Below are 23,906 nucleotides of genomic sequence, written 5' to 3'. Positions count from 1 at the left end.
CTACCTAGACTGACCTGCTGAAGGGCCCTCTCTGTGTGGTGACCAAGAAGCCAAGGAAGGCTGGGCGCGGTGGCTCACACCTGTAATCCCAGCACTTTGGGAGGCCAAGGCGGGCAGATCGCCTAAGATCAGGAGTTTGCGATCAGCCTGACCAAAAATGGTGAAACCCCTTCTCTACTAAAAATACAAAATTAGCCGGGCGTAGTGGCAGGCACCTATAATCCCAGCTACTCGGGAGGCTGAGGCAGGAGAATCGCTTGAACCCGGGAGGCAGACGTTGCAGTGAGCTGAGATTGCACCACTGCACTCCAGCTGGGTGACAGAGTGAAATTCCGTCTCAAAAAAAGGAAGACAAACACCCTCGAAGACCTCAGGGCACCACGGGGTTAAGCGGGGCTCCTCTGCCTTGGCCACCTGTGACCCGGGCTGGAGCTCACCCAAGCCCTTGGCCACACGCACCTCTCATCAATCCTTCCCAGGGCAAACCCAGCTGAGGCCATGCTAGAGGGGACAGCAGAGTCTGAGCTAGGCGTGGACATAGCAGGCTCAGCAGGGCCCTCACCTGGACAGGATGGAGGAAAAGAGGAATGGGGATCGTCAGGAGATGGCCCTGTACACCCTCACTACAACCTTCCCGGAAGCAGGGCCACATGTCCCCTCGACACGCTCCCCTCACCCCAACCCCAAACTTCACGACGTCCTGGGCGATTTTATCTTTTTGTATTAAAAAAGTAGTAACAGACACAAATATCAAAAACACAAATGCCACTGGCAGAGGGTACAGCTGAGAACGCCTGGGTCCCACCTGAGGGGCAGCACCAGGGACTCCATGGTCCACCAACCTCCCCCACCCGAGAGCAGCTAGGGGCTGGAACCCCCGGGTCCTGCCTGAGCCTCAGGCTCTCCTCCCGTCTGGGGAGGAGGTGGGAGAGAGAGCTGTCTCCCCCAATAAATAAGTGTAGCCCCAACCCTCAGGAGTCGGATTCAGGCTCAGCTGAAATACGGAGAGGCCACTTCAGCAGCTTGTCAGCAACTTTGTCCAGGGGAGGGAAGGATTCCTCTCCAAAGGTGGGAGGTGACACTCCTCTGGGCTGGGCTGTGGAGTTCTGCTCTCTGCTCCCTAAGAGGCCAGAGGCAGCCCCTGGATCCTAGGCTGGTGATGGGGGTCCGGCCCCCTATGCTGGGAGAAGCTGGGGCAGTTCCCACCGGTTGGTCTAGCCACATCTGAGTTCTGAGAATTGGGACATAAGAGAAGAAAGCCTCGCGTGGACTCCTGGAGATGGCCCAGAATAGAGTCTAGCTGGCGCAGTTTCCTGCTGTAGGTAAGGCTGGACGGGATGAGCTCCTGTCTTCCTCCTCCTCCATGGCCAAGTCCGGAGAGCTTGAAGCCTTGGCCCCGCCTTGGGCCTCCTCGCAGCCCTCACCCTCACCACTGCCGCCACCGCTGCTGCCCTGCTCGCCTCCACCCTCTTCCATGGGCTCCAGCCCCAGTCCATCCAGCTCTGAGAAGAGTGGGTCATCAGGGTGACCAGGATCTTGGGTGCTGCTCCCACAGTCCACACAGGCCTTGGTGAGAGAAATGGACATGAGAGAGTCAGACAGCGTTCTCACTGCTAACCTGCCAGCCCAGCTTCCCACCCCCAGCCCACTGTGCTTCCCGAAATGTACTCCCAAGAAGCACCAGTCCACACAGATGCACCTGCGGTCCAACAAGGTTGGAAAGTGCCTTGTGCCCTCTACCCAGATGCCGTTACAGAACAGTCACAATGCATATTAGCATAGGATAGGCTGAGAAAAGTTCTGCAAAGACTCATGCGGCTTAATATTCTATAATCCACAGCAAATTTAGTGGAATCAACATTCTTCAGAATTAATGATCCAAGGACATCAAGGAGATCAGCTCTTGGCCTCGATTCCTTGAACTTGAGCTCGATTCTTTTTTCTCCCCCTGTCCCAGGCTTCTCCTCTCACCATCACATCAAGAGCCCGAGGCAGTTGGCCCTTCCGGACCCAGGAGTGCACAGCGCCCAGTTCCCGCCGCTGGTCCTCAGAAAACCGAGGCTGCTGCTTCTGCATGGCTCGGAGCCGCTCCCGATCCTGCTTCAGCACAGAGGTCACGTCCCTGCCCGAGAAGGGGTTCAGAAGGCAGAGGCTGGGATCCAGGACCCGGACCAGGACCCATGAAGCTGGCATCCTTCCTCTACCACAACTCCCCACCTCGTGCTCCTCCCCTAAACTAGGGCTATGGGAGGTCAAGGCTTCCAAGACCAGGAAACCTGCTCTCCTCCTGGGAGGAACTAGTAACAGGGCTCCAAGCGGCAGGAAGAAAGATAGGAACCTTCTATCCTATCCAGGGCAGAGCCAGCCCCAGAAAAGAAAACTGCCCCCCCTACTACCTCTGAAAGGAAGGCCAAGAAGGCCTCTGAAATGCCTCACCTGGAGGGCACCTGGTAGGTCATCATGACGCGCTGGTCAGCATTGGCCATGAGCAGCCAAATGGGATCCTGGAGCACGTACTTAATCACCTGGTCCCCGGGCTCAGCCCCGCCCCGAGCAGCCCCAGCCTCAGCCTCGGAAGAGTCGATGCTGCCAAAGTATTTGCTTGTGTGGCTGCTCTGGCTGCTGCCTGTGAAGTGGGGGGCAAACCAATGGGAGTCAGGCTGGCTGCATGCCCACTCCCGGGGCCTCAGAAGGCCTCCCTCAAAGGCCACATGTCCATCCCAGTGGCCTTAGGAAGCTCCGCCAAGACGGGGCCTGGGCTCCTGGCTCCCAAATCACTGCCCTACCCTGAGAGATGTTGGAGGCGGGGTACTCACGAGTGATGCTGGCTGAGGTGCTGCCCCCCTCATGGGAGCCTGAACCAGACCCAGAGCCCAAGCCAGAGCCCAAGGAGCCCGAGGCTGCGGAGCCTGTGCCGGAGCGCGAGTCCTCTTGCAGCAGAAGTTCCAGCAGGTCACTGGAGCCGGAAAGTGCGTCCTGATTGGAGGACTCAGTGACCTCCACCTGGAGGAGGGGAGGAGGGCAAGGAGGGATGGAGGGGTCAGCACCTAGGCCTCCCTTCAACTGCTCTCACTGGTTGTGGGGAGAGCCACATCCAACCCCAGTGGTCCCTGCTCCCCACTTCGTGACAGCAGGACCAGGCTGAAAGAGAAGAAAGCTGGCGAAGAGTGGGGATGTGAGGCCAGACCCTTTCCAAGTGGCAGATGCTCTCTCAGAAGTTACTGAGATGTCCTCACCACCTGTCAGACAGACAGGATTGTCCCTTCAAAGAGGAGGTAGCCAATTTCTGCCTCATTCAGAAATTCAGCTGGGGTCTCCCTCCACCTCCTGGAGGCCGAGATGCCGGCCTGGCAGAGACAACAGGCAGCACAGGGTGGCAGAGGGGCGGGGCTGGGGTGGGGGCTGGCAGGCAGACGCAGGGGTCAGTGCTCACCAGTCTGGCCTCTGGCTCAGCAGCCTCCTCACTGGGAGGTGGGGGCCCGGCACTGCTCCCAGGGCCCCCTGCAACAGCAGCCCCCTCAGCACGGGGGAGCTCCTCGAGCTGCAGCAGATTGAGCTGGAGTGGAGAGCTGCATCTCGAGTTGAACAGTGGAGAGTCCGGGCGCTGAGGAGGGCTGGGGGGGAGGGCGGGCAAGGATGGAGAAGGGGAGTGCGAGGCAGGAGTGGGAGGCCCTTCAGCAGGGGTCTGGAGTGCCCCATAAGGATAGCTGGATGGGGTTGGGAACAGATAGTTAGGGAGCACCAAGGCCACCATTGGGGTCACCAAAGGGGCAGGGAAAGCAGCCGGGGGCACAGATGTGGGAGCAGGGGGAAGAGGCTGGGGGCCTCCTCGAGGAGAGAACACTGGGAGAGGGTAGGGCTGGACAACCGCTGGGAAGGGGGTAGTGGCTGGTGGGGTGGGCCAGGGGGTGGAGGGTGGCACGGGTGAGGGGTGTGAGACATAGCAGGGCGCTTCAGCCCGAGGGTTCTGGTGGTGGCGTGAGCGCTTGGCTTTGGATCGGCAGTGGTGTCGGCGGCTTGGGGGTGCGGGGCCGTGGTGGCAGCCTGTGGGGAGAGACTAGGGTTAGCAAGGGCCTGAACCTGGGGTTAGTGCCCCTGCCCCCCATACTGCCCTGACCCTCTGACCAGGGAGAGGACAGGCCAAGGTCCCAGAGAGAGCTTCTCAACCCACACAGAACGAGTGACTCAGGAGGTGGGGCACCTTCAGGGAAGAATCACAGGAGCCAGGGACAAGGGGATTTATTGAGAAAGGAACAAGGCCAGGGAGAGGTTACATGAGGGGTCGAGCTGGGGGCGTGCGGAAGATGGAGGCACGCTGGCATATAGAGGAAGCAGGGTGAGTCCATGGACACATGGACAGGTGGCTCTGGTCCATCCGCCAAACTCCTGTGGGCACTGCCAGCTTAGGCGTTCCTCCTGCCCATCGAGGCCGTATTCTGCCTAGCTTGCAATGGAGTGAAGAGTGGGGCTGGAAAGCCCAGTCCTGAGTCTGCCTGCAGGGGGCCTCCCTCAGGCACCTGGAGGGGCTGCCTTCCACCTGCCCTTGAAGCCCAGACCCCACCCAGAGTTGGCCCAGAATCTATGCATGTCTCTTCATCAGTGACAACTGACTCCTAAGTGGGCATACTTCCTGCCCCTGCCCCCAGGCTAGGCCTGAAGTCACTTACCTGGAGCACAGCACCTCTGCCTGCCCATCCCACTGCCATCCCCCCCAAGCTGCTCTCCTCTGGCTGCAGCCTGGAACCCCGGCCTAGTGGGGAGAAGCTAGCGAGGGGCCTGTCCCTAAGCAGGGCCTGGTGGTGGAAGCAGCACCAGTCTGGGTCCCTGGAGCAGAAACACCTCCCTTAAGACCCACCCCGCAACAATCCAGTCCTAGACTGGGCAGAGGGCAGGCTCCAGGAGGCCCCAGGTGGCTACCTCGCTCGCCAAGGGCTGAGGGAGCTGTGGAAGAGCTGTCGAGTCCACGCAGCCTGCCCAGGTCTCGGAAGCGGCTGAGGAAGGCTTGCTCTTCCTTCTGTGTGTGCAGGGACAGCACGGCCTTGGTCAGCCCCACTGGACGGTAGGCATCTGGGGCTGGGTCAGGGGCTACTGTAGGGCTGGGGGCTGGGCCTGGGGCTAGGCCAGGCAGGTCCTCCATCATGATGATGTCTGAGGAAAGTGAGATAGGGAAAGGATATCAGAATCACCTCAGGGGTCAACACATCCATACCACACCCTCCCTGTCTGATAGCCTAGCCAACCCCTGGCAGCTCTGCCCCACAGCCAAGCCTGGTCCCCATGTACATTTCTTGGTCACCTCTCTGCCAACGGCTGGCCCTGGGTCCTCCTCTCCATGCAAAGCTGGCCCAGAAGAAGAGACGATAGATACTCAGGCCCCTCCAGTGGCCACTCCCTGCCAGGAACTCTACTGGGATGACCCCTTCACAACTCTTGTTGGAAGAGAAGCCCACCCCTTGGCCTTCCCTCACACATTTTCTTGTTTCTTTTTTTTTTTTTTTTTTTTTTGAGATGGAGTCTCACTCTTTCTCCCAAGCTGGAGTGCAGTGGTGTGATCTCGGCTCACTGCAACCACCACCTCCTGGGTTCAAGCGATTCTCCTGTCTCAGCCTCCCGAGTAGCTGGGACTACAGGCGCGCGCCACCACGCCTGATTAATTTTTGCATTTTTAGTAGCTACAGGGTTTCACCATGTTTCCCAGGCTGATCTCGAGCTCCTGATCTCAGGTGATCCTCCTACCTCAGCCTCCCAAAGTGCTGGGATTACAGGTCTGAGCCACCATGCCCAGCCCCTCATAATTTTCAAGGTCAATATCCAAAGACCCTTCAGGGATCTTCAATTTTCCTCGCCTTCAGACCCTCTGTGGTTAGCACCTCAGGGCAAACCCCCTACCCCAGACTTTGTGTTTCAACTGACAGTAACAATACAAGAAGCAGAACAGGGGAAGGGCAAAGCCGAGAAGCCTGGCAGGGAGGGGAGAGCAAGAAGCAATAGCCCCAAGCCCCAGGTCAGGGGAGGCCTCCTTCTCTCCATCAGGGCCTAGAGGGGAGACGAAAGGCAGGAGGGAGCTCTAGCTGGGAGACTGGTGGAGCCCAAGCACTGCCCCCCAACTCCACACCCATACCCGACTCCGGGGGCTTCTTGTCTCCCACATGGACGATGGTGGAGCTGAAGCTACACTGACTGGTGACGGACACCACGCTCTCCGCCTTATTGGCCAGGGCGAGCGGGCTCAGGGTGCCTCCCACCACTGGCTCCTTCCGTGGGGTGGCCCCCTCCCCAGACAGCACTGCTGACGGCGGATCTGTGCAGAGAGATGGTGCCAGTTACCATCCCCACCCCCACCGGGAAGTCAGGAGAGAGGATCCCAGGGAAAAGGGGAAGGGGATGGTGGTAGGGAACAGTCTGGAGACCAGGAGGCTGGGGAGGAGGGCAGGGCAGAGCAAGAGGGCCCAGAAGCAGAAGGGAAAAGACACAGGGCCACCAGGCCATGACGGGGCAGTGGGAGCGGGGTGCATTGGATCTTTACCTTTCTTGGTCCCCACAGAGACTGGACCTGTCCTCTGCTTGTCGTCGTCAGAGGCTGAGGAGGTGGTACAGGAGGAGGAGGAGGCACATTTACGCTTAGTGGTGCTGGGGAGGTTGCAGCTCTCCAGGTACCTGGTGATGGACACGGCAGAGGGCATCAGAGTAGGGCTTGGGGCGGGCAGGGTTAGAGCCCGAGGTGGAGAAGATGCCTGGCAGGCCTTACCTGAGGATGCTGTCCAGGCAGTTGATCTGTTGGTAGGAGCAGCTAGAGGCTTCTTTCCTCTCAGCCTCCTCAGGGGCCAAGGCTAGTGGGGCCTGGATGGGAGCAGAACCCGTCTCCAGCTCTGGGTCTGGGGATTGGCAGGGAAGGACCTTGGCCTTGAATGTGCCTGTAGCTGGGGCAAAGAGAGAAAGAAGAAAATAGTCTTCCCAAGCTCACATGGAAAAAAACAGCAAATGGGTTGGGGGTGAAAGTCAGGGGACCCCCCCAGGTCTGTCTCTTCACCCACACATCGTCATCAACTCACCAGGGAGGCGGGGCTGGGGCTGAGGCCGGGCCCGAGACTCAATAAAAAGCTGCTGGCCCTGGTGCTTCACCAGATGCACATCCTTACAGATCTGCTGGAAAGTCACCTGTGGGACACAGCACCACAGTGAGCAGAACCAGGGGGTGTGGCCAGTGTCAGGGGCCAAGGGCACAATAAAACAAGAAGGTACCAGTGGGGAGGCACAGACGCCTTGACGGCAGCAGGACAAGAAGGAAAAGGCAGGAAGAAGAGGGCAAAGGAGGATCGGGCAAGACTCTGGGACTGGCAGTGCTGGTTCCAAGAAGAAGGGAAAGGGCGATTAGAGGGTGAGATGGGAGCAGGTCACTCACCGGCGCAGGAGGCCCAGGCCCCTCTGCATCACCCCCGTTGCTATCACTGGAGGACCCAGGGCTGTGGAGAGGGCCTGGTGATGTCACGGGGCCGACTCCACAGAGTCCTGTGGGGCTGGGGCTGTGCACGGGCTGCAGCGGGTAGAAGGCAGGTTAGATGGCTTGATCCCGCTTCCCACCCCTTTTCTCACCTCCCACCCTCCCTCTCTGCTACTCTCACCTGCAGCAGCAGCCGGTGGATCTGCTCTGACAGCTCCTGGATATCAGTGTCCAGGGATGGAACTGGGCTGGGGGCCGGGGGAGTGAATACGTCCTCATTCAGGGGGGCCCTGTAGGGTGGGGAAGAGTGAGTCCAGCCCTAGCCCAGTCCTGTCCCCCACCGCACTGCCCTATCCCCAACGCCAGCTCGGGGGCATGGCCCACTTACGTGCGTACTTTGTGGCGGCCCAACACGAAGGCTACCTTGCGGCTCCACGGGTGCACAAAGCCAGCCCAGCTGGTGTCCATGGTGACATACTCCCCGTTGCGGGCACAGAAGCGGATAGGGGAGTGGTCAAAGGGCTGGCCCGCCAACTGCAGGACTGATGGAAGTGGGAAAGGAGGAGGGGTCAAAGGGAGGGAGAGCTGAGTAAGAGGCAGGCGATGCCACTGGACATCCAGGAGACCAAGGCACCAAGAGACACAACCACAAGGGCAGCCATTCCAAAGCCCAGGACAGTGGGAAGGGCGAGCAGCGAGAGAGGAACTCACTCTTCTTGTGGATAGCCAGCATGAGGGGTCGGTCCTCAGGATGCAGGAACAGGAGCACTGGGGCTCCCAGGAGGTCCTGGGGCAGGTAGCCCAGCAGGGGGGCAGCCCTGAACGGGAAGGAGGCATCAGAGTGGCCGTGGCCTCAGCCCTGGCTGCCCTCGTCTCCTCTAGATCCTATCCTCACCTTTCATCCACATCCTGGAAGAGGCAGCTGGGTGTGTGCCGCGTAGTGAAAATCCTCTTGTCGGGGGGTATCCGGGGAGCTGAGGCACAGAAAGTGTGGTCACTGGGTTTTGTCCAGAATGCCCCACTCCTCAGCCCTCCACTCTGCCTGGGCCCAGGCTGGCTGACGATCTGCCACACAGCTCTGCCCTGGGCACTATGGGCCCAAAGATGGTCTGGGCCAATCCTATGCCCTGTATCAGTAACACGACTGAGAGCAAGCAAGGCATTCTTCTCTGTCCTCCTCTAGCTCGGGCACCTTATTCAACTCTACCTCTAAAAGGAGCTCAAATTCTCATCTTTATAATAGCTTTTCTTGTTCCAAAATTCAAAGGGTCTGGTTCATGCCTCCCAAATTCATGTCTGGCCATGAGGAAATGTCCTTCCTCCCAGCCCCCACCAGGCCACCGCCCTGACCTGCCCACCTTCGTAACCCGAATGGATGCGCTCTGCAATCAGCAGGCAGCACGGCTGTGCAGGGGCCCCATCTGAGACCCGGATCTTGGTCACATACGGGGTTAGGCGGAATGGCTGGTACCGAGGCCCTGGATCCCGGTCAGGACCTCCTCTAGCAAAGGAGAGAGGAGCATTAGGGATTTTCAACAGAGAGCCACCCACTCCTCCAACCACAAGGTCACGGCAGACAACAGCAAAGACCCTGGGGAGGGGGCAGGAGGAGGCAGAGGTAGGCCGGGCACGGTGGCTCGCGCCTTTAATCCCAGCACTTTGGGAGGCCAAGGCAGGTGGATCACCTGAGGTCAGGAGTTCGAGACCAGCCCGGCCAACATGGTGAAACCCCGTCTCTACTAAAAATACAAAAATTAGCTGGGTGTGGTGCTGCATGCCTGTAATCCCAGCTACTTGGGAGGCTGAGGCAGGAGAATCGCTTGAACCTGGGAGGCGGAGGTTGCAGTGAGCCGAGATCATGCCACTGCAGTCCAGCCTGGGCGACAGAGTGAGACTCCCTTTCAAAAAACAAAAACAAAAACAAACAAAAAAAAAAGGAGGCAGAGGTCTTCTCCAGCTCCCCTCACCTACCTGATACGGCAGAAGACGGACTTCTCCTGGGTAAAGTCCCTGAGGCCTGAACCTGGGACAGACAGGAGAGGAGTGAGCACAGCCTCCTGCCCCTTCCCTAGGCTGCGAAGAACCCACTAAGGGAAAGTCTGGGTCCCCTGGCCCCTCACAGCAAGAATTTCCTGGGACTGCTCATGCCTCCCCACAGTGCTTGGGCACCTCACCTGCTGAGGCCCCTGTGCCCCAGGTGGGCAGACGAGATGGAGCAGTGGAACCATAGAAGACTCCCACATCCTGGGGAGCCAGGAGCTCAGAGAAGCGGGTACCCCGGAACACGTCCCGCTTGCAACGCAGCAGGACAGCTGCCTGCTCCGAAATGTAGACGATTCGGCCGGTCAGGAAGGAGACAGCCACTGAGAAGGTATCCTGGCAGGAGGGGGAGAGCAGGAGCAGATTCAAGAGCTGTGAGAGAAGGGGTAGGGGTGCGTCAGGATGCAGAGGCCAGGCCACCACTGACCTGGTTCCGAAGCGTGTACTCAGACGTGATGTGCTCCAGCTCCTCTAGCGTATAGGTGGACATGTCCATGGAGCAAGGCTCACCCTCCTCCAGGCTCCACTGCTGGTAGTATTCCTGGTTGGCTGCAGGGTGGAGACAGTGAGGCATTCAGTAAGGAGGCTGCCTCAACACAGGAGCCCAGGCCCAGGCCATTCCCTCTTGGGACACGCCACTTACCCTGCACCTGCTTGACACAGGCCAGTGCGTACTGCAGCGTGGCCAGGGTCCCAGAGCGGCCCTTGCCCCGGCGCTCTGGCGGCAGTCGAAGCTTGAGCTCTCGAAGTGCTGTCATGAGTTCCTTCTGGGTCCTCGCCCGGGCTGACTGTTCACTGCTGCGGGGCCCACAGGGAAAAAAGAGATAAAGATATTTTTCCCAGAGTGTGGCCTGGGCCCCTAGACCTCTCCTCCAGCCTCACTCGACGTACCTGCAGCCACTGGTGGATGGGTTGTCCTGCTCTGAGCTGGCACTCAGGAGGCTGTAGGCAATGGAACTGCTGGGTGGGGATGGGCTCTGAGAGTTTGTGCTAGGAGACAGCAACAGGCCCAGTTACAGGTAGGGCCAGCAGTGCGAGGCCTGTCACCCAGCTCTGCCTCCTCACAAGACCATTCCTAGACCCAACATACACATCCGTACACACCTCTTGCTGCTCTCAGTGGTCTCCAGAAGGGCTGAGTCCTTGCCGTTGCCCGAGGAGGAGCTGTGTGAGCTCCGCTGAGATGCGCCTCTAGACTCATGCCCGTTGGACTCATTGCCGCTTGAACCATTGCTGTTGGCATCGGTGTCATCGGCCAGGCTGGGGCCTGGGCAAGGCCGGTGCTGTGGGGGCCCAGGCGATGGGACGCCCCCAGGACAAAATGATTCCCCAGGCCTGGGGTCCCCTCCCCCATCAGCCCCTTCTAGGGGGCCACTCATGTCTGGGCCATGGGGAGAACAGAACAGAGAAGGCAGAGAGGCCACCACGGATGCACAAGGGGGCCTGGAGGCCTGGCTGAGGGAGTGAGATGGACGATCTGTCTCTGAGGGTTGAGAAGTTCGATCACAGCCAGTACCTGGAGAGGGAGACCAGGAAGCAGGGCTTGCAGAAAGCTGGTTTGTTAACTCCAGAGCACCTGCTGGCTTCACTCAGACCTTCCCCTGCCTGGCCTCATGCAGGACTGATGGGAGTGGAACCAAGGCCTGGGGCTTCCAGTGGGGAGTCAGGATGTTTCCTGTACCCTTAGTGGGGCTGCAAGTGGGACAAGGTTCTCCTGAGCCTTCCTTCACATCCCCTGCCACCATGGCCTGAGCAGTCAATGAGAACTACAGCTGCGGGCAAAAACCTGCACACTTCCCATTCCCAAGTTCCCATTAGGTGTCCCTCTGCATGGGCCTCCAAGGCCTCGGGGCAGGGGGTGAGCTGGTCGCCTCCTATATTTAGGCCTCCAGGCTAATTTCATCCGGGGGCGGTGCCACCCCCGCTGCACATGCGCGCCGACGTGCGCGGCCCCACCACGCGCTTCCGCCGCCGCCACGGTCGCCAGGGAAACCGACGTCAGCTGCTGAGCTCAGCGGTTGCTGGAGGGACCACAGGAGGGCGGGAGGAGCGACCCCTCCCCCATTTCCCGGCGGAAGTGGGGGAACGGCCCACTCTCCCACTGGTGGGCGCGGCCGGGGGTCACGCATCCTTTACATATCCCCAGTCCCAGGATGGCTTGGTGGCCGTACGAAGTGAAACGGCCTGTTAGGATTCCAGGGTTGGTCCTGGCTTCCCCAGGACGAAGCACAACGGCCACCGCCCTCGGCGCAAAAGCTCCTCAACCTGACTCTCGCCTGGATCCCAGTCATTCTGGTCAAGACAACACAGCCTTTCCTTCTTTAGCCCCTGCGCTGCTTCCCCACCACGACGACCGAAGCCGGCAACCTGCCATCGTCAAGGACCCGAGGATCCTCTCCTCAGTCCCCTACTTTTCTGGCCAGACCACCCCCCCCAACCCCAAGCCTTGGGCAGAAGACGCGCAACAGCCAACAGATCGTTCTTCCCCTACTCCCCGTCCAACCACACCCCCACTACTGAGCATTTTCTGAGCGCCAGGGGAAAAGGGAAGGTTGTGGCCAACAGCAGGAACTAGCGCTGGGAACGGGATGTTCTAGTCCGAAGTGGGCTGACATCACAGGCGGCGCAGGGCCAGGGACTGGAGAGCAGAGACACGGGGAGCGCTGAAAGCCTAATAGGGTCCTGGTACCAGGGCAAACCTGGGGCCCCTCGAGTAACGAGCAAGAAGACCGGGGCATGCCCGCTGAGAGTCGGCTGTGGGGCCAGGAAAGCTGGGACGGGGAGGTGGGAACAAGCTGGAGGTAAGGTGAGTGGGTCAGGAGTGCAGACTCCCGGTGCAAGATTTCGGGGAGGACTTCGGTCCTTGGGGGCAGGGAGAGAGTGGGTAGCGGTAAGGACGACAGTGTGCCCTCTGCCTGGGCCGAAAAGTAGCCCATCAGATTGGAAGTGGCAGCGGTCCAGCTCAGGGACGGAGATCGGCCCCAGGATGGCCGCAGAGATGCCTACCTGGTCGCAGGAGTGTCCTCCGCCCGCCTGCCCGCCGCCGCTCCAGCCTGCAGCCGAGTGGAAGCTCCACCGGGCGGGGAGGCGGGTTGCATAATGCCGGGCACTGCCCCCTCATTGGCCTCTTGCCGACGGAGCCGCAGGCCCCGCCCCCGATTGGCTGGGGATCTCTTCCCGGCGCCTGATTGGCTAGTGGCCTCCACTGAGGTCAGGGCTGTGTCACACACACGAGCGCACGTGGACCTGGGTGCTGGTGCTGGGCTGAAGAGCCCCAGACACCGCCCAGCCAATGGGCGCGGGACGCTTGCACAGTGAATAATGGAAGGGAGGAGAGAGGGAGGTACGCTGCGCCTCTTTAGGGAAAAAACCCCGGCCAGAATAAGTGCTCAAGACTTGTCTACTTCCTGAACGCACTAGCCTTGCAGAACACATCATCTTGGCATCTTCGCCTTTCCAAGGGTGAGGAAAAGGAATGGCGCTGCAAGTTAGGCCACGCTGGATGAGATGGGTGGTCCTTGAGAGGAGGGGAGAGACAGAAACCTGCCTGGGCCTCTCCTGGGTTCCTGTACCAACCTTGTTCCCTCCCAACCTTCGTTCTACATAATGAAGCCCTTTAACCGAAGCACTTCCTCTGACACTTCAAATCCTGGGAGAGGACAGTTAAGGGTCCACGTGTGATTGGTGGGTGAGTGGGTGGAGGAAGGATGCGGACAATGGAAGGGGCGACCAGAGCCAATAGTGGCTGTGAAGGGAAACAATGGCAGGTGCTTCTACGGCCACTCAGAGACAAGGTCTCCCGGCAGCCTACGTGGTGTCTAGTACTTCCCTCCAGAGGACGCAGCCACCCACAGTTAGGGCTGCCCCAAAAGTGGGGGCCAGGAAGCCAGGACTACAGAGGGACCAAGGGGATGGCACAGAGAAGAGGCCAGCTGGGGCCCTAGACAGAGAAAGGTGGGGTGGCAAGGGCCTCATATTTCCACTGCTTGGAAAAGAGAAAGCCAAACTCCAGGGGCCCATACGAAACGTCATCTGTCTCCTTCACTGTAGTCTCCAGAGCCCAGGACAGGACCTGACACTTGGCAAGTGATCGATAAACATGATTTTTTTTTTTTTTTAAACAAGGATAGGTTGGGGAGGTGGGAAAAGAGTGTCAACAGGAGAAAGGGGGCTGGGAATTCTGATTCTCTAAAAGAGGGTAGTAGCCTAGAAAGAGAACAGGGGCACGATTTGCAGGCAATAAAATGTTAGTCTGGGCTCAGGAGAGCTGCAGTTACACAGCCCCCTCCATCCAGGACCGTGATGAGTAGTTCCTCGCAGGGCTCCCTGGAAACGTGGGTAGTAGATGAACAGGCTCCAAGCAGCTGCTGACATAATCATTGTGGGGGCACTCCCCTCACTGTCACGTGGCCCAAGCTTTCCTGAACAATGAGGGAAGGGTGAAGGGGAGGGCTCTGTGGAAAAGCTGGGACAAGAGTGTGTTATAAATTAACCCAGAAAAATCGAAACAGGAAAACAAAAAAAAAGATTCAGGAGCCTGGAGGCCGGGCGCGGTGGCTCACGCCTGTAATCCCAGCACTTTGGGAGGCCGAGGCGGGCGGATCACCTGAGGTCCGGAGTTCGAGACCAGCCTGACCAACATGGAGAAACCCCCGTCTCTATTAAAAAAAAAAAAAGATTCAGGAGCCTGGATTCTCAGTCTCCTCTCCCTGCAAATGATCCTCCCCACCCCAACTCATACTGTGGCCTTGGCCTTGTCTCATTTGCAGACACCTCTTCCCTGGAAACATGGTTTTTCTCCCCCTTCAGGGATTTAGATGTGATCTCCCCGAACCCAGGCAGTCCTTGGTCTCCCGCCTCCATCTCCCTGTCTTTTACATAGACAAAAGGCTCCAGCCCTCCGGCAGCCCCCGCTTGCTCCCAAGACTCTTGTTGTCCTGCTTCACCGTCCCCACAGTAACCAGGCCCTGCTGCCGTCAATGGAGGCGAGGGGGCGGGAGACAGCGGTGACGTCAAAGCGGAAGAAGGGGGCGGGGCGAAGCTGCGGGGGAATGTGGGGCAGGGAGGCTGGAGAGACTGGAGAGGCAGCGGTTTGGGAGGCGGCCAGCCCGCGAGGGCGGCGGCCAGCGCACTTGGGAACATCATGTTCTCTTGGCTGGTGGCCCAGGACATGCACCCAGCCTGGGCGCCTCCCCCAACCAAACGACAGCCGTCCTGTCCCAAAGCCAGGGATTCCTGGAGAGAGGATTAGGAGGAAGGGGGCCCCCTCCCCACACCTCCCCCCCACCACGCCTGGCTCTCTTTTCAGGACTCCCATCTGCCCGCTCCTCAGCTTGTTCCTGCAGCTCTGGCTTTTCCTCTCTCCCAAACTGTACACATCTGCTGGCCTGGTACCAAACACCCAGGTCGGAGAAGTTGGAGGTCCAGTCTCTGGGAGAGAACACGCACCTTTGCTCCCTTCCAGAAGCCCCCTCAGAGCCTGAATCTCTTGTTATTATGACAGCGGGCGAGGGGAGAGGGAGTGAGGCGCGGACAGGGAGGAGAAGTGGCCTAGGATGAAAAAATCAAACTGGGACAGAGCAAGTGGCCCAGTCTGGGGCCTGGATCCTGGGAGAGGGCTAGAAGGGAGGAATGAGGGAATTTGGACTGCTGCCTGAAGACCAGAAGAGTCAGGAAGAGAGAAATGGGACTCCATCAAAACTTGCAGAAAAACTTCAGAACGTGAGCCTAGTTCCCAGCCACAGCATTCACATAAATCTCTCACCATAACCCAGGCATTACGCTAAGCACTTTATATTATCTTATTTCATCCCCAGAACAACCCCGTGAGATAGGTATTATTATCCCCATTCCACGGGGGATAACTAAGGCACAGAAGTTACTAAATTTGTCCAGTGCCTCATAACATGGTCTCAAGCTCTTAACAAATGGAGCCCAGGATTCAAAAATCTGAACTCTAATAATGGCTTGTCATTCCGGTTTCTTACCCTTCAGGAACCTGTGAGGTGTTAACCAACCTGTAAGCTGCATTCCAGCACTGGCAAACCTGGCCTCTCAAATATCCAGCCAATTCTGTTTGGTGCCAGGAACACGGACTCCATCCAACCCCTTTCTCTGCCTTAGGCCTGATCCCAAGACACTGTTTGCACTCCCCACACACTTAACATCATAGCCCGTTTTCCCAGGCTCACAAAGTGCTTCAGATCACCCTAACAGCCACCAGCCCCAATGATTTCCTACGAAGCCCACTTCTTCACTTTTCTACTTTACCTCAGGCCAACTTTACCAGACGCCTGGCCTGGTTGTTTGTACAGAAGGATACCAAAACACCCTGTTGGTGCCTCCCCACCTCCAGGGGCTCAGGAAGACGTGCACAGCCCATCTGCACAAACCCCAACCCTATCCTCTCAGGACTCAATAGTTGCTACCCCACGTCTATTCTCAAAGACGACTCTGAGGCCTAAACCCTTCCCTTTAACACGAGACAGACACCCGGAGCCGTAATGTGACTGGCTCTGGGTCTCAAATTAAAACACCATCCTTTCTCATATCAGCATGCCAACCCTTTGGTACCCTCCGACCTGCCCTACCAGGGCCTCCCTCCCGCCTCCGAACCTCTGCCTCTTTCAAGTGTTTAAGGGGACCACCCAAACAGCAGCCACTGAAACATCCTCCATCAGCTCTCAAGGGTCCCGTTCCGCTATCTCCCTGGGAGCAGGGGCTCCTTCAGTCCCGACCTGAGAGGGAGCTCCCTCAGGTCGCCGAGGGCTTCCGAGCCCCTCCCCCCGGGCAGTCAAGTGTCCAGGGACTCCAGGGGGGCGAGGGATCTGAAGTCACTAACTCCCACTCCGTCCCTCTAGACCTGAGTTCACGGTCCCTATTCTCCACAACCATCAGAGCTCCCACCGCAGCTATCACGTATTTGCACGATCCCACACACACTCTATTTAACACCTTCCTAACCGACCACACCACCCCGGAAAAGTCCACATCGACCGCCCCGCATCTCTCCCCCATCCCCGAGCACTCACCGCTCGGCGCGCACGCACACCCCGAATTTCTTCTAGGACTTCAAGCATTACACTGGCTCCTCCAAACCCGCCCACGGGCCGGGCTGCCACGCCCCCCACGCTTATTGGCTTAGGGGCGCCGACCCATGCCCCGTGCCGCGTGCAGTCGCCGGCCCCCGCACAGCCTCCATTGGCGCCTCCGGCCGCCATCGTCTTCTCATTGGTCAGCAGACCAACGGGGACGGGAGAGATACACGTGCGAGAGGGGCCGCCCCAACGCGGCGATTGGAAGCCTGACGGAGGTCACGCCCTCGACACTTCTGAGGTTCTTATTGGCTGGGGAAATAACCCCCGACCTGCCAAGATTGGTGACGTAATTGCCAGTCCCGCTCTCCAAGCTTTCTGATAGGCTGAGAGGTCTTGGAGCTGTAGGGTACACGTGCCGGCGGTCTCACGCGGCAACTTGTTTACCCAGAAGCTGGGGATTTTCCTTGACGACACTCTTAACCACGGCTGCTAAATCTGCGCAGGCGCACCGAGCGTGACCTGCACGCAGGCGCAGACGTGAGCGGTGGCAGCGTAGAAGGCGCACTTTGTACAGAGACCCGGGCGTGACAAGGGCGCCTCTGGCGCTGGGGTTCTGGCCCTGGGTCCCCGAGGCTCCCTGAAGCTGGAAGGTGAGAGCATTAGGGTGAAGCGGTTTTCAGATCTCAGCACGGTGTCTTGGTGACGATGAAAATGAGAGAGCCTCTTCCTGATTGTTTTCTGCGGGCCAGGCCAGGCGCTTCTCACAAACTCTTGAGGAGGCCAGCTCACATACTCCCCCCCGCCTCACAAATGAGACCGAGATCCAGGGGGGTTACATAATCTGTTCGCCTGTAACACGCTAGTCAGTAACAAGGCGAAAACTTGAACCCAAGTCCCTGACACCATAAAGCAGGCGGGTCCTAGGGCCCATGTGAACTCTTAAACCTGGAAGGGATTTGAGTTGGAAGTGCGAAATCCTGAGCACTGCCTAGCATATAGTAAGACTTCAATCAAGTTGGACGTTCTGGTAATGACTGTGTACCTAATTGTAAGAATCACGGTGGCTCACGCCTGTAACCCCAGCACTTTGGCAGGCTGAGGTGGGTGGACCACTTGAGGCCAGGAGTTTGAGACCAGCCTGGCCAACATGGTAAAACCGTCTCTACTGAAAAAAAAAACCCACGGCTGGGCGCGGTGGCTAACGCCTGTATTCCCAGCACTTTGGGAGGCCGAGGCAGGCGGATCACGAGGTCAGGAGATCAAGACCATCCTGGCTAACACAGTGAAACCCCGTCTCTACTAAAAATACAAAAAATTAGCCGGGCGAGGTGGTGGGCGCCTGTAGTCCCAGCTACTCGGGAGGCTGAGGCAGGAGAATGGCGTGAACCCGGGAGGCAGAGCTTGCAGTGAGCCGAGATCGCGCCATTGCACTCCAGCCTGGACGACAGAGCAAGACTCGTCTCAAAAAAAAAAAAACACCCACAAAAATTAGCCGGGCATGGTGGTGGGTACCTGTAATCCCAGCTACTCAGGAGGCTGAGGCACGAGGATTGCTTAAACCCAGAAAGCGGAGGTTGCGTGAGCCGAGATTGCACCACTGCACTCCAGCCTGGGTGACAGAGCCAGACTGTCTCAAAGCAAACAAAAAAAGGCCGGGCGCGGTGGCGATTCTCCTGCCTCAGCCTCCCAAGTAGCTGGGATTACAGGCACATGCCACCACGCCTAATTTTTTCTATTTTTAGTAGAGATGAGGTTTCACCATGTTTGCAAGGCTGGTCTCAAACTCCTGACCTCAAGTCATCTGCCTGCCTCACCCTCCCAAAGTGCTCACGCTCTACCTAAAATATACTCTCTTTTGATCAACATCGTGTTAAGTGGATTTTTTTTTTGAGACAGTCTCGTTCTGTCACCCAGGCTGGAGTGCAGTGATCTCGGCTCACTGCAACCTCCACCTCCCAGGTTCAAGCAATTCTCTGCCTCAGCCTCCCGAGTAGCTGGGATTACAGGTGCCCGCCACCATCCCCGGCTAATTTTTTGTGTGTATTTTCAGTAGAGACGCGCTTTCACTATGTTGGCCAGGCTGGTCTTGAACTCCTGACCTCGTGATCCGCCCACCTCGGCCTCCCAAAGGGCTGGGATTACTGGCGTGAGCCACCGCGGCCGGCCACTCACTGTTGAAGCACCTGGGAACAGGGATACTAAGATGCCACATGGGGGCCTCCTGAACCTACAGTTCAGTGTGGGGTCTAAAGTCACAAGTCATACAACAGAGTACAGGGGTAGTAGGCCATCTACAGGCAGCTCCACAACGTACTCAGCTGTGTCTCTGTGAGTCTATTTAAACCACTATTTACTAACCCCGTCTGGGCACTGGCACTGAGTTAGGCACAGAGGGGAAGACATGCTTCACAGAAATGGCCAACTACTTCATCTACTGCTGCACGGGAGCCACTGCAGAGCATCTAGAAGTTAAATCGAGAGTAGAAAGGAGTCCAACAGCAGGAACACGCCCCAGGAAAGGAAAACGAAAGCTGGGAACCCTAGACCATAGGGCGCACCGGGCTTAGAGACACAGCGGCTGGCTATGACACTTCCCATTACCAACTCCTAGTGCCCCCCTGTGGCCACTTTGAGAATCACACTTTGCCCTGCCCAAGGTCAGGGCCTCTTGCAAAGTCCAGTCCATTACCAATGTATCTTCTCGACCTTCCTGGTATACCTTCCGATCCAATATTCTTCCCATTGGTTAAGAAAAGATCTTATTCTCCCCCAACCAAAAAAAAGATAGAAAAAATAAAAAAGATTTTAGACAACACCTGGTTACTCATTACACATTTATTGTACATTTTCACAATCTGGATGCGCCACAGAACTGGGGGCATGGGGTGGGGGAAGAGGGGGGCAGGGGACACTGGGATAATATGGGGGGTCTAGAACACAGCACCCCCACCCCCAGCATCTCTCCTACCCTTTCACACCACAGCTTAGATATCCCTGCTCCCCCTCCACACAGAAAACCTCAAGTGTGGGGGGAAGAAAGTTTGGGGGCCCCCTCCCGTGGCAGGTTAAGGGACTGTACCCTCAAACCCTTAAAATTGTGCCATTTAAAAAGACAACAGACCCTTCCTCAATCACTTCACCCAATGAGAGGACAGCTCTCTCTGGGCTCAACAGCCCTGGAGAGGGGCGAGCATCCCCATTTTCCAGCAAGTCCCATACACACATTGGCAGTGACTAGTACCCCCACCCTAAATTCAGGAGGGGGGCAGTCAGAGGAGCTGGGCAGTGATGGGGGCAACACCCCCCAAATTGGGGAGGCAAGTTTTCAGTCCAACCCCCAGCAGGGGTGAGGCCAGAGATTTCAGGCAGGAATTGGGGGGATTCTCTGCCCTGCCCCACTCCTCCCCAAGGCAGTGATGACCCCCCCACACACACTGGTAGCCACCCCTCTCAAAAGAGATCAATTGTGGCCAACCCCCAACTCTCCTGGTGGGAGGAGGAGATGGATCAGGCAGATGGGAAGGAAACCCCATGGGAATGTCAGTTGAGTACCCCACATGAAAACTGGGGAGCAGGAATGTGGGGAGAAACCCCGAGTGGCAGAATTATTGGTCCATCATAACATACTGAACTCCAAGACACTTACATACCAGCTGGGGGAGGGAGAGGAGGGTACAAGAGGTTTGGAAAATGAGGGTAAGGGAGGCAAACTGGACTAGAGGGGCTAGGAGGAGGCAATGCTGGGGGCCAGAGCAGCCTGGTTCCCCAAAAGCCCAGGCTCCCCACCACCTGCGAGTAATGTCGTGCAAATGAAAATGTGATACAAGAACTAATGGGGACTAACTCCTCAGTAAAAAAAGAAACACAGGTTGAGAGAAGAGTGATGGAACAAAAAGAAATGGAAAGGGATGGCAGTATGTAATGATACGCTAATTAACATGCTGGACGCTCCCAAAGACCTTGGGATTCTTAGGACCAAGTGGGGCCAGTCTCAGAGCCTCCCAATGGATGCAAAGATGATGCATCTAAGGAAGCCTGGACAGGTGCTTTTTGTTTTTCGTTTTTTGTTTTGAGGGCGGGGCAGAGGGAGCATGACAGGGAGAGGGAGGAGGAAAGGAGGGCCAGGGTGGGAGGAAGGATCAGCTAAATCTGAGGGAAGAAGGAAAGGAAAGGGACTATTGCATAGCAGATGCAAACGAAGGGACTTGGGGCTAGTCAGGAAGAAAGGGAAAGGGAAGGAAGGCAAGAGAGAGGAGGTGAAGGGAACCTCAGGAAGGGGTGTTAAGGACAACCGGAAAAATCTTCTAGTAATAAAACTACAAACAGACCAAATATATATAATATTATATATGTATAAATAACAGCTGGCTATTTACAGGGGGACACACACACGGACACACACACGCACGGATCCAGGGGAGGGGGGGCTGAAAGATATGGCTGAGAGGTGGAGGAACGGCTGAGGGTGGGGGGAGAGGCCCTTCTCTAGGCAGGGCAGACTCCTCGGGGATTTAAGTGCTGAAGTAAACTGTGGAGAGAGGGGAAGAAGATGAGGAAGAGGGAGAGGGGAGAAAGAGAGAAAGAGAAAGCAGTGTGTCAGGCCTGGCCCTGCTCCAATCCTCCCCACTCCCCAGCTGGCTGATACCCCTACCCCTCTCTTGGACTCAGTTTTTCCATCTACAAAGCAAGGGGCTAGACAGGTAGGTTCTGAGGTCCCTTCCGCTCCATAATATGGCCTTGAAGCCACAGACCCTAATCCTCTGAGCCTCTGAGACCACAAGCTCTCAAATAATGGGGTGGTTGGCTTCCTGGTCATGTTTCAAGCCCCTGGTCCTTTCCTTTCTCCCACTCCTCAATTCCAGGGTTCTCAGACTGGGCTCTTAGGCCCAAAGGGTCCTCAATGGATACACCAGCTTTCCTATTTCCAAATGTTAACAAAACTGCCAAGAACCAGGCAAAATGCAGGCTAAATAACATCCAAGTTTTTGGCTCTAGATGAATCAGAATTGCCATTAGCAGCTATATGTGTTTTTGGCTGAAGAGTAAAAACTAGGTTAATGACCTTCAAAACCCAGAATCCATTGGGGAAACCTCTCCAGGGAAAGGGCCCCGGCCATTCCCACCCTACTCACCTATGATGATGATGAGGATGATGGCGCAAATCACTCCCAAGATGATCATCATCTAGGGGTGAGAGAGGAGAGGATCAGTAAGACAAACTATGATACCCCATTCACCCGCCAGTTCTCCTTCCTGTCCCCACCCTTACCTTGAGGTTTTTCCACCAGTATTTGCGCTTGAGCTTGGCTGCACTTGTTTCAAACTGGGAGGCCCCCGCCTGGAGTGCATCTGCACGGTCGTCCAGCTCCGACAGCTTCTGGTCCCGCTCCAGGACCTTGTCCACGTTCACCCTCATGATGTCCACCACCTGGGAGAAGGGCCCACGAGGCAAGGGGTGTGCGAAGGCCCACCTCAGTGAGGGCAATCCTCAAACATGTGCCCACCATGCCACACATGGAACATGCATCCTGATGCTGCCAGGTTAACATGCCAAGGACACACAGAACATGCCTAGCACACCTGGGGACATGCAAGGAGCACACATCAGGGGCATGCTGGTGACATCTCAGATGTCATAGCAACACCCTCCCTCTATGGAGCCTCAGACACTCTGTCCATCACCAGAGCACACCTGCCCAGGCTGGCACACCCCAGGCTAGCAAAGCTGATTAACACCCCCAGCGCCCTTCCAAGTGCGTGCTGACAGGGAGACAGGGATGGGGCATGGTATCTTTGTCCGCAAACCCACAGGCGTGAACTGTCATCACTCCCAAACCAACATGGGCCCCTACACCTATACGCCAACCCCCAGGGTCCTTCCTACTGCTTTTGACTCCCCCCACACTCACCTCATCCACCTGGGCCTGGGTCTGTTGCAGTCTCCTGTTACTGGTGAGGTTTGGAGGGGGTGCAGGGGGGCCACCCTCCCCAGCCGGGGCGGCAGGGGGGGCCGTGGCAGCGGTAGCAGACCTGCGGAGCAGGGACGGATTAAGACCCTGGGCCTGCAGCCTTCCGGCCCCGCAGCCAGGGCTCCGCCCATCCACCTGTCCATCCTCGTCCCTCCAGTCCTCCTTTTCGGGAGGAAGGCCACCCGATGGAAGCCCTGGTCTCGGTCCAGCCCCGCCGCCGATAAGCTGCGTGACCTTGAGTGAGGCCCCCCTCCCCCCACCGGCCTCAGTTTCCCCGCCTGTCAAATGAGGGCGACCTCACAGATGCGATCCGGGTCGACCCGAAAAGACAGGCGGCCGCGGTTGACAGGGGCGGGGCGGGCCAGGAGGACACTGGGTCCGCTCCTTCCCGTGGCCATCGCCCGAGCCGGCCAGCCCGGGACGCGGGGCTCCTTGGCCGCCCGCGCGCAGTCACCGGCTTGGGCCTGGCCCCGGGGCGCGGGGAACGCGGGAGAGACCCCGGGCACTCCCCACGGCTGGTTGCCAAGGGCGGCGGCCGGCGCAGGGAAGCGCGGTGAGGGTGGCGGGCGGCCGACTCACATGGCGGGGGCAGCGGGCGGAGGACTTGGCAGCGGCAGTGATGGCGGCGGCGGCTCGCGCTGGCTCCGACTGGCGCTGGCTGCTCGGGACGGAAAGATGGCGGCCGCGCGTCACCCGCATCCGGGCACTGCGGGCGGGGGCGGGGCGCCGCGGGCGACGCGTCGGGAGCGGGGCCGCGGGGGCGGGGCGCTGCGGGGCCGGGGTCTTGCCCGGCAGGACCAGGGGCCTGGCGCCACCATGCCCCGGCAGCTCCCTCGGCACTCGCGGGACCCCAAAGCGGGCTGCTGCGGCTTCCCCAAACCCACTGCCACCCCACCCTGTCTGACCACAGCCGCCCCCAAACCGCCTGCCACCTGCCCCTTAGGGCACACCGCAGCCTGGCCCCACACCTAAGCCCCAGACCACTCCCTCAATCGTGAACCCAGTAAACCAGCCTGCACCCCACACAGCCCAAGGTCTTGCCCCGCGCCCAGGTCCCAGCACCTAGCGGCCCGCCTTCAGCACTTGGAATGGGCTGGAGTTGGGAAATCAGAGAGGGCCAGTACAGGTGCTGGGGCAATATCGAGAGCGGGGACCCTGCTGCTAGGGTGGAGAGGAGTGGGGGAGGTTGGTCCCAACCCATCACCGCTGGTGGATGTCTCAGAGGAAGCCTGGGGTCCCTGGCCACTGGGTAGGAGGGTAGGAAGAAAAGATGAAGCAGGCTCTTCCCGCCCAAACAAGTCCAGGGGGCGAAGGACGGGGGAGTGTCTACAGGGTGTGGGGAGGGGGCTGCCCCGTTTCACGATTAAGGTTCAGGGGTACTTAACAGCTGGAGCAGGCCCGACTGAGGTGGGGTGAGCT

The 23,906-nt window shown here is 58.3% G+C and overlaps 2 protein-coding genes across 3 annotated transcripts; both read right to left on the bottom strand.

Moving 5' to 3' along the window:
- Positions 1-701: 701 nt before the first annotated feature.
- Positions 702-16,712, bottom strand: PER1 (period circadian regulator 1). Of its 2 annotated transcripts, none has more exons than XM_030799362.1 (23): positions 16,513-16,712; positions 10,586-10,997; positions 10,373-10,471; positions 10,125-10,279; positions 9,909-10,030; positions 9,616-9,817; positions 9,413-9,464; positions 8,800-8,942; positions 8,337-8,415; positions 8,153-8,259; positions 7,830-7,983; positions 7,623-7,731; positions 7,403-7,534; positions 7,053-7,158; positions 6,749-6,920; positions 6,527-6,657; positions 6,122-6,301; positions 4,918-5,148; positions 3,434-4,044; positions 2,817-3,003; positions 2,437-2,626; positions 1,972-2,122; positions 702-1,566 (listed from the first exon to the last, which is right to left on the bottom strand). In XM_030799362.1, the coding sequence occupies exons 2-23, from the start codon at positions 10,858-10,860 to the stop codon at positions 1,297-1,299; spliced, it is 3,858 nt and encodes a 1,285-aa protein (XP_030655222.1). In that variant the 5' UTR covers positions 10,861-10,997; positions 16,513-16,712; the 3' UTR covers positions 702-1,296. The 2 variants fall into 2 exon arrangements, with proteins under 2 accessions (XP_030655222.1, XP_003274692.2); XM_003274644.4 differs by lacking the exon at positions 16,513-16,712 and adding an exon at positions 12,488-14,173.
- A 2,623-nt stretch (positions 16,713-19,335) lies between these two features.
- On the bottom strand, positions 19,336-23,190 carry VAMP2 (vesicle associated membrane protein 2). The gene is made up of 5 exons (XM_003274645.4): positions 23,067-23,190; positions 22,428-22,548; positions 21,788-21,946; positions 21,651-21,702; positions 19,336-21,046 (listed from the first exon to the last, which is right to left on the bottom strand). Coding segments are annotated over exons 1-5 (351 nt in total). The 5' UTR covers positions 23,069-23,190; the 3' UTR covers positions 19,336-21,029.
- Positions 23,191-23,906: the final 716 nt, after the last annotated feature.

Source organism: Nomascus leucogenys, chromosome 19 (genome assembly GCF_006542625.1).
Source record: "Nomascus leucogenys isolate Asia chromosome 19, Asia_NLE_v1, whole genome shotgun sequence".
Taxonomy (NCBI): domain Eukaryota; kingdom Metazoa; phylum Chordata; class Mammalia; order Primates; family Hylobatidae; genus Nomascus; species Nomascus leucogenys.
The sequence above is the reverse complement of the archived record's forward strand: the minus strand, read 5'-3'. Positions and strand labels throughout refer to the sequence as shown.

Bases quoted from the DNA above. Each gene is read 5' to 3' on its own strand.
- VAMP2 (XM_003274645.4), bottom strand. The intron at 21,947-22,427 runs GTGAGTGTGGGG...CCCTTCTCCCAG, and splicing joins CCCAGGCCCAGGTGGATGAG to GTGGTGGACATCATGAGGGT. The intron at 21,703-21,787 runs GTAAGGGTGGGG...TCTCACCCCTAG, and splicing joins ACTGGTGGAAAAACCTCAAG to ATGATGATCATCTTGGGAGT.
- PER1 (XM_003274644.4), bottom strand. From the start codon at position 12,602: ATGAGGGGGCAGTGCCCGGCATTATGCAACCCGCCTCCCCGCCCGGTG. The intron at 6,921-7,052 runs GTGAGTTGATGA...TCTTTGCCCCAG, and splicing joins GCCCCAGCCCCGCCTCCCTG to CTACAGGCACATTCAAGGCC. The intron at 2,627-2,816 runs GTGAGTACCCCG...CCCACTTCACAG, and splicing joins CACCTCAGCCAGCATCACTC to GCAGCAGCCAGAGCAGCCAC.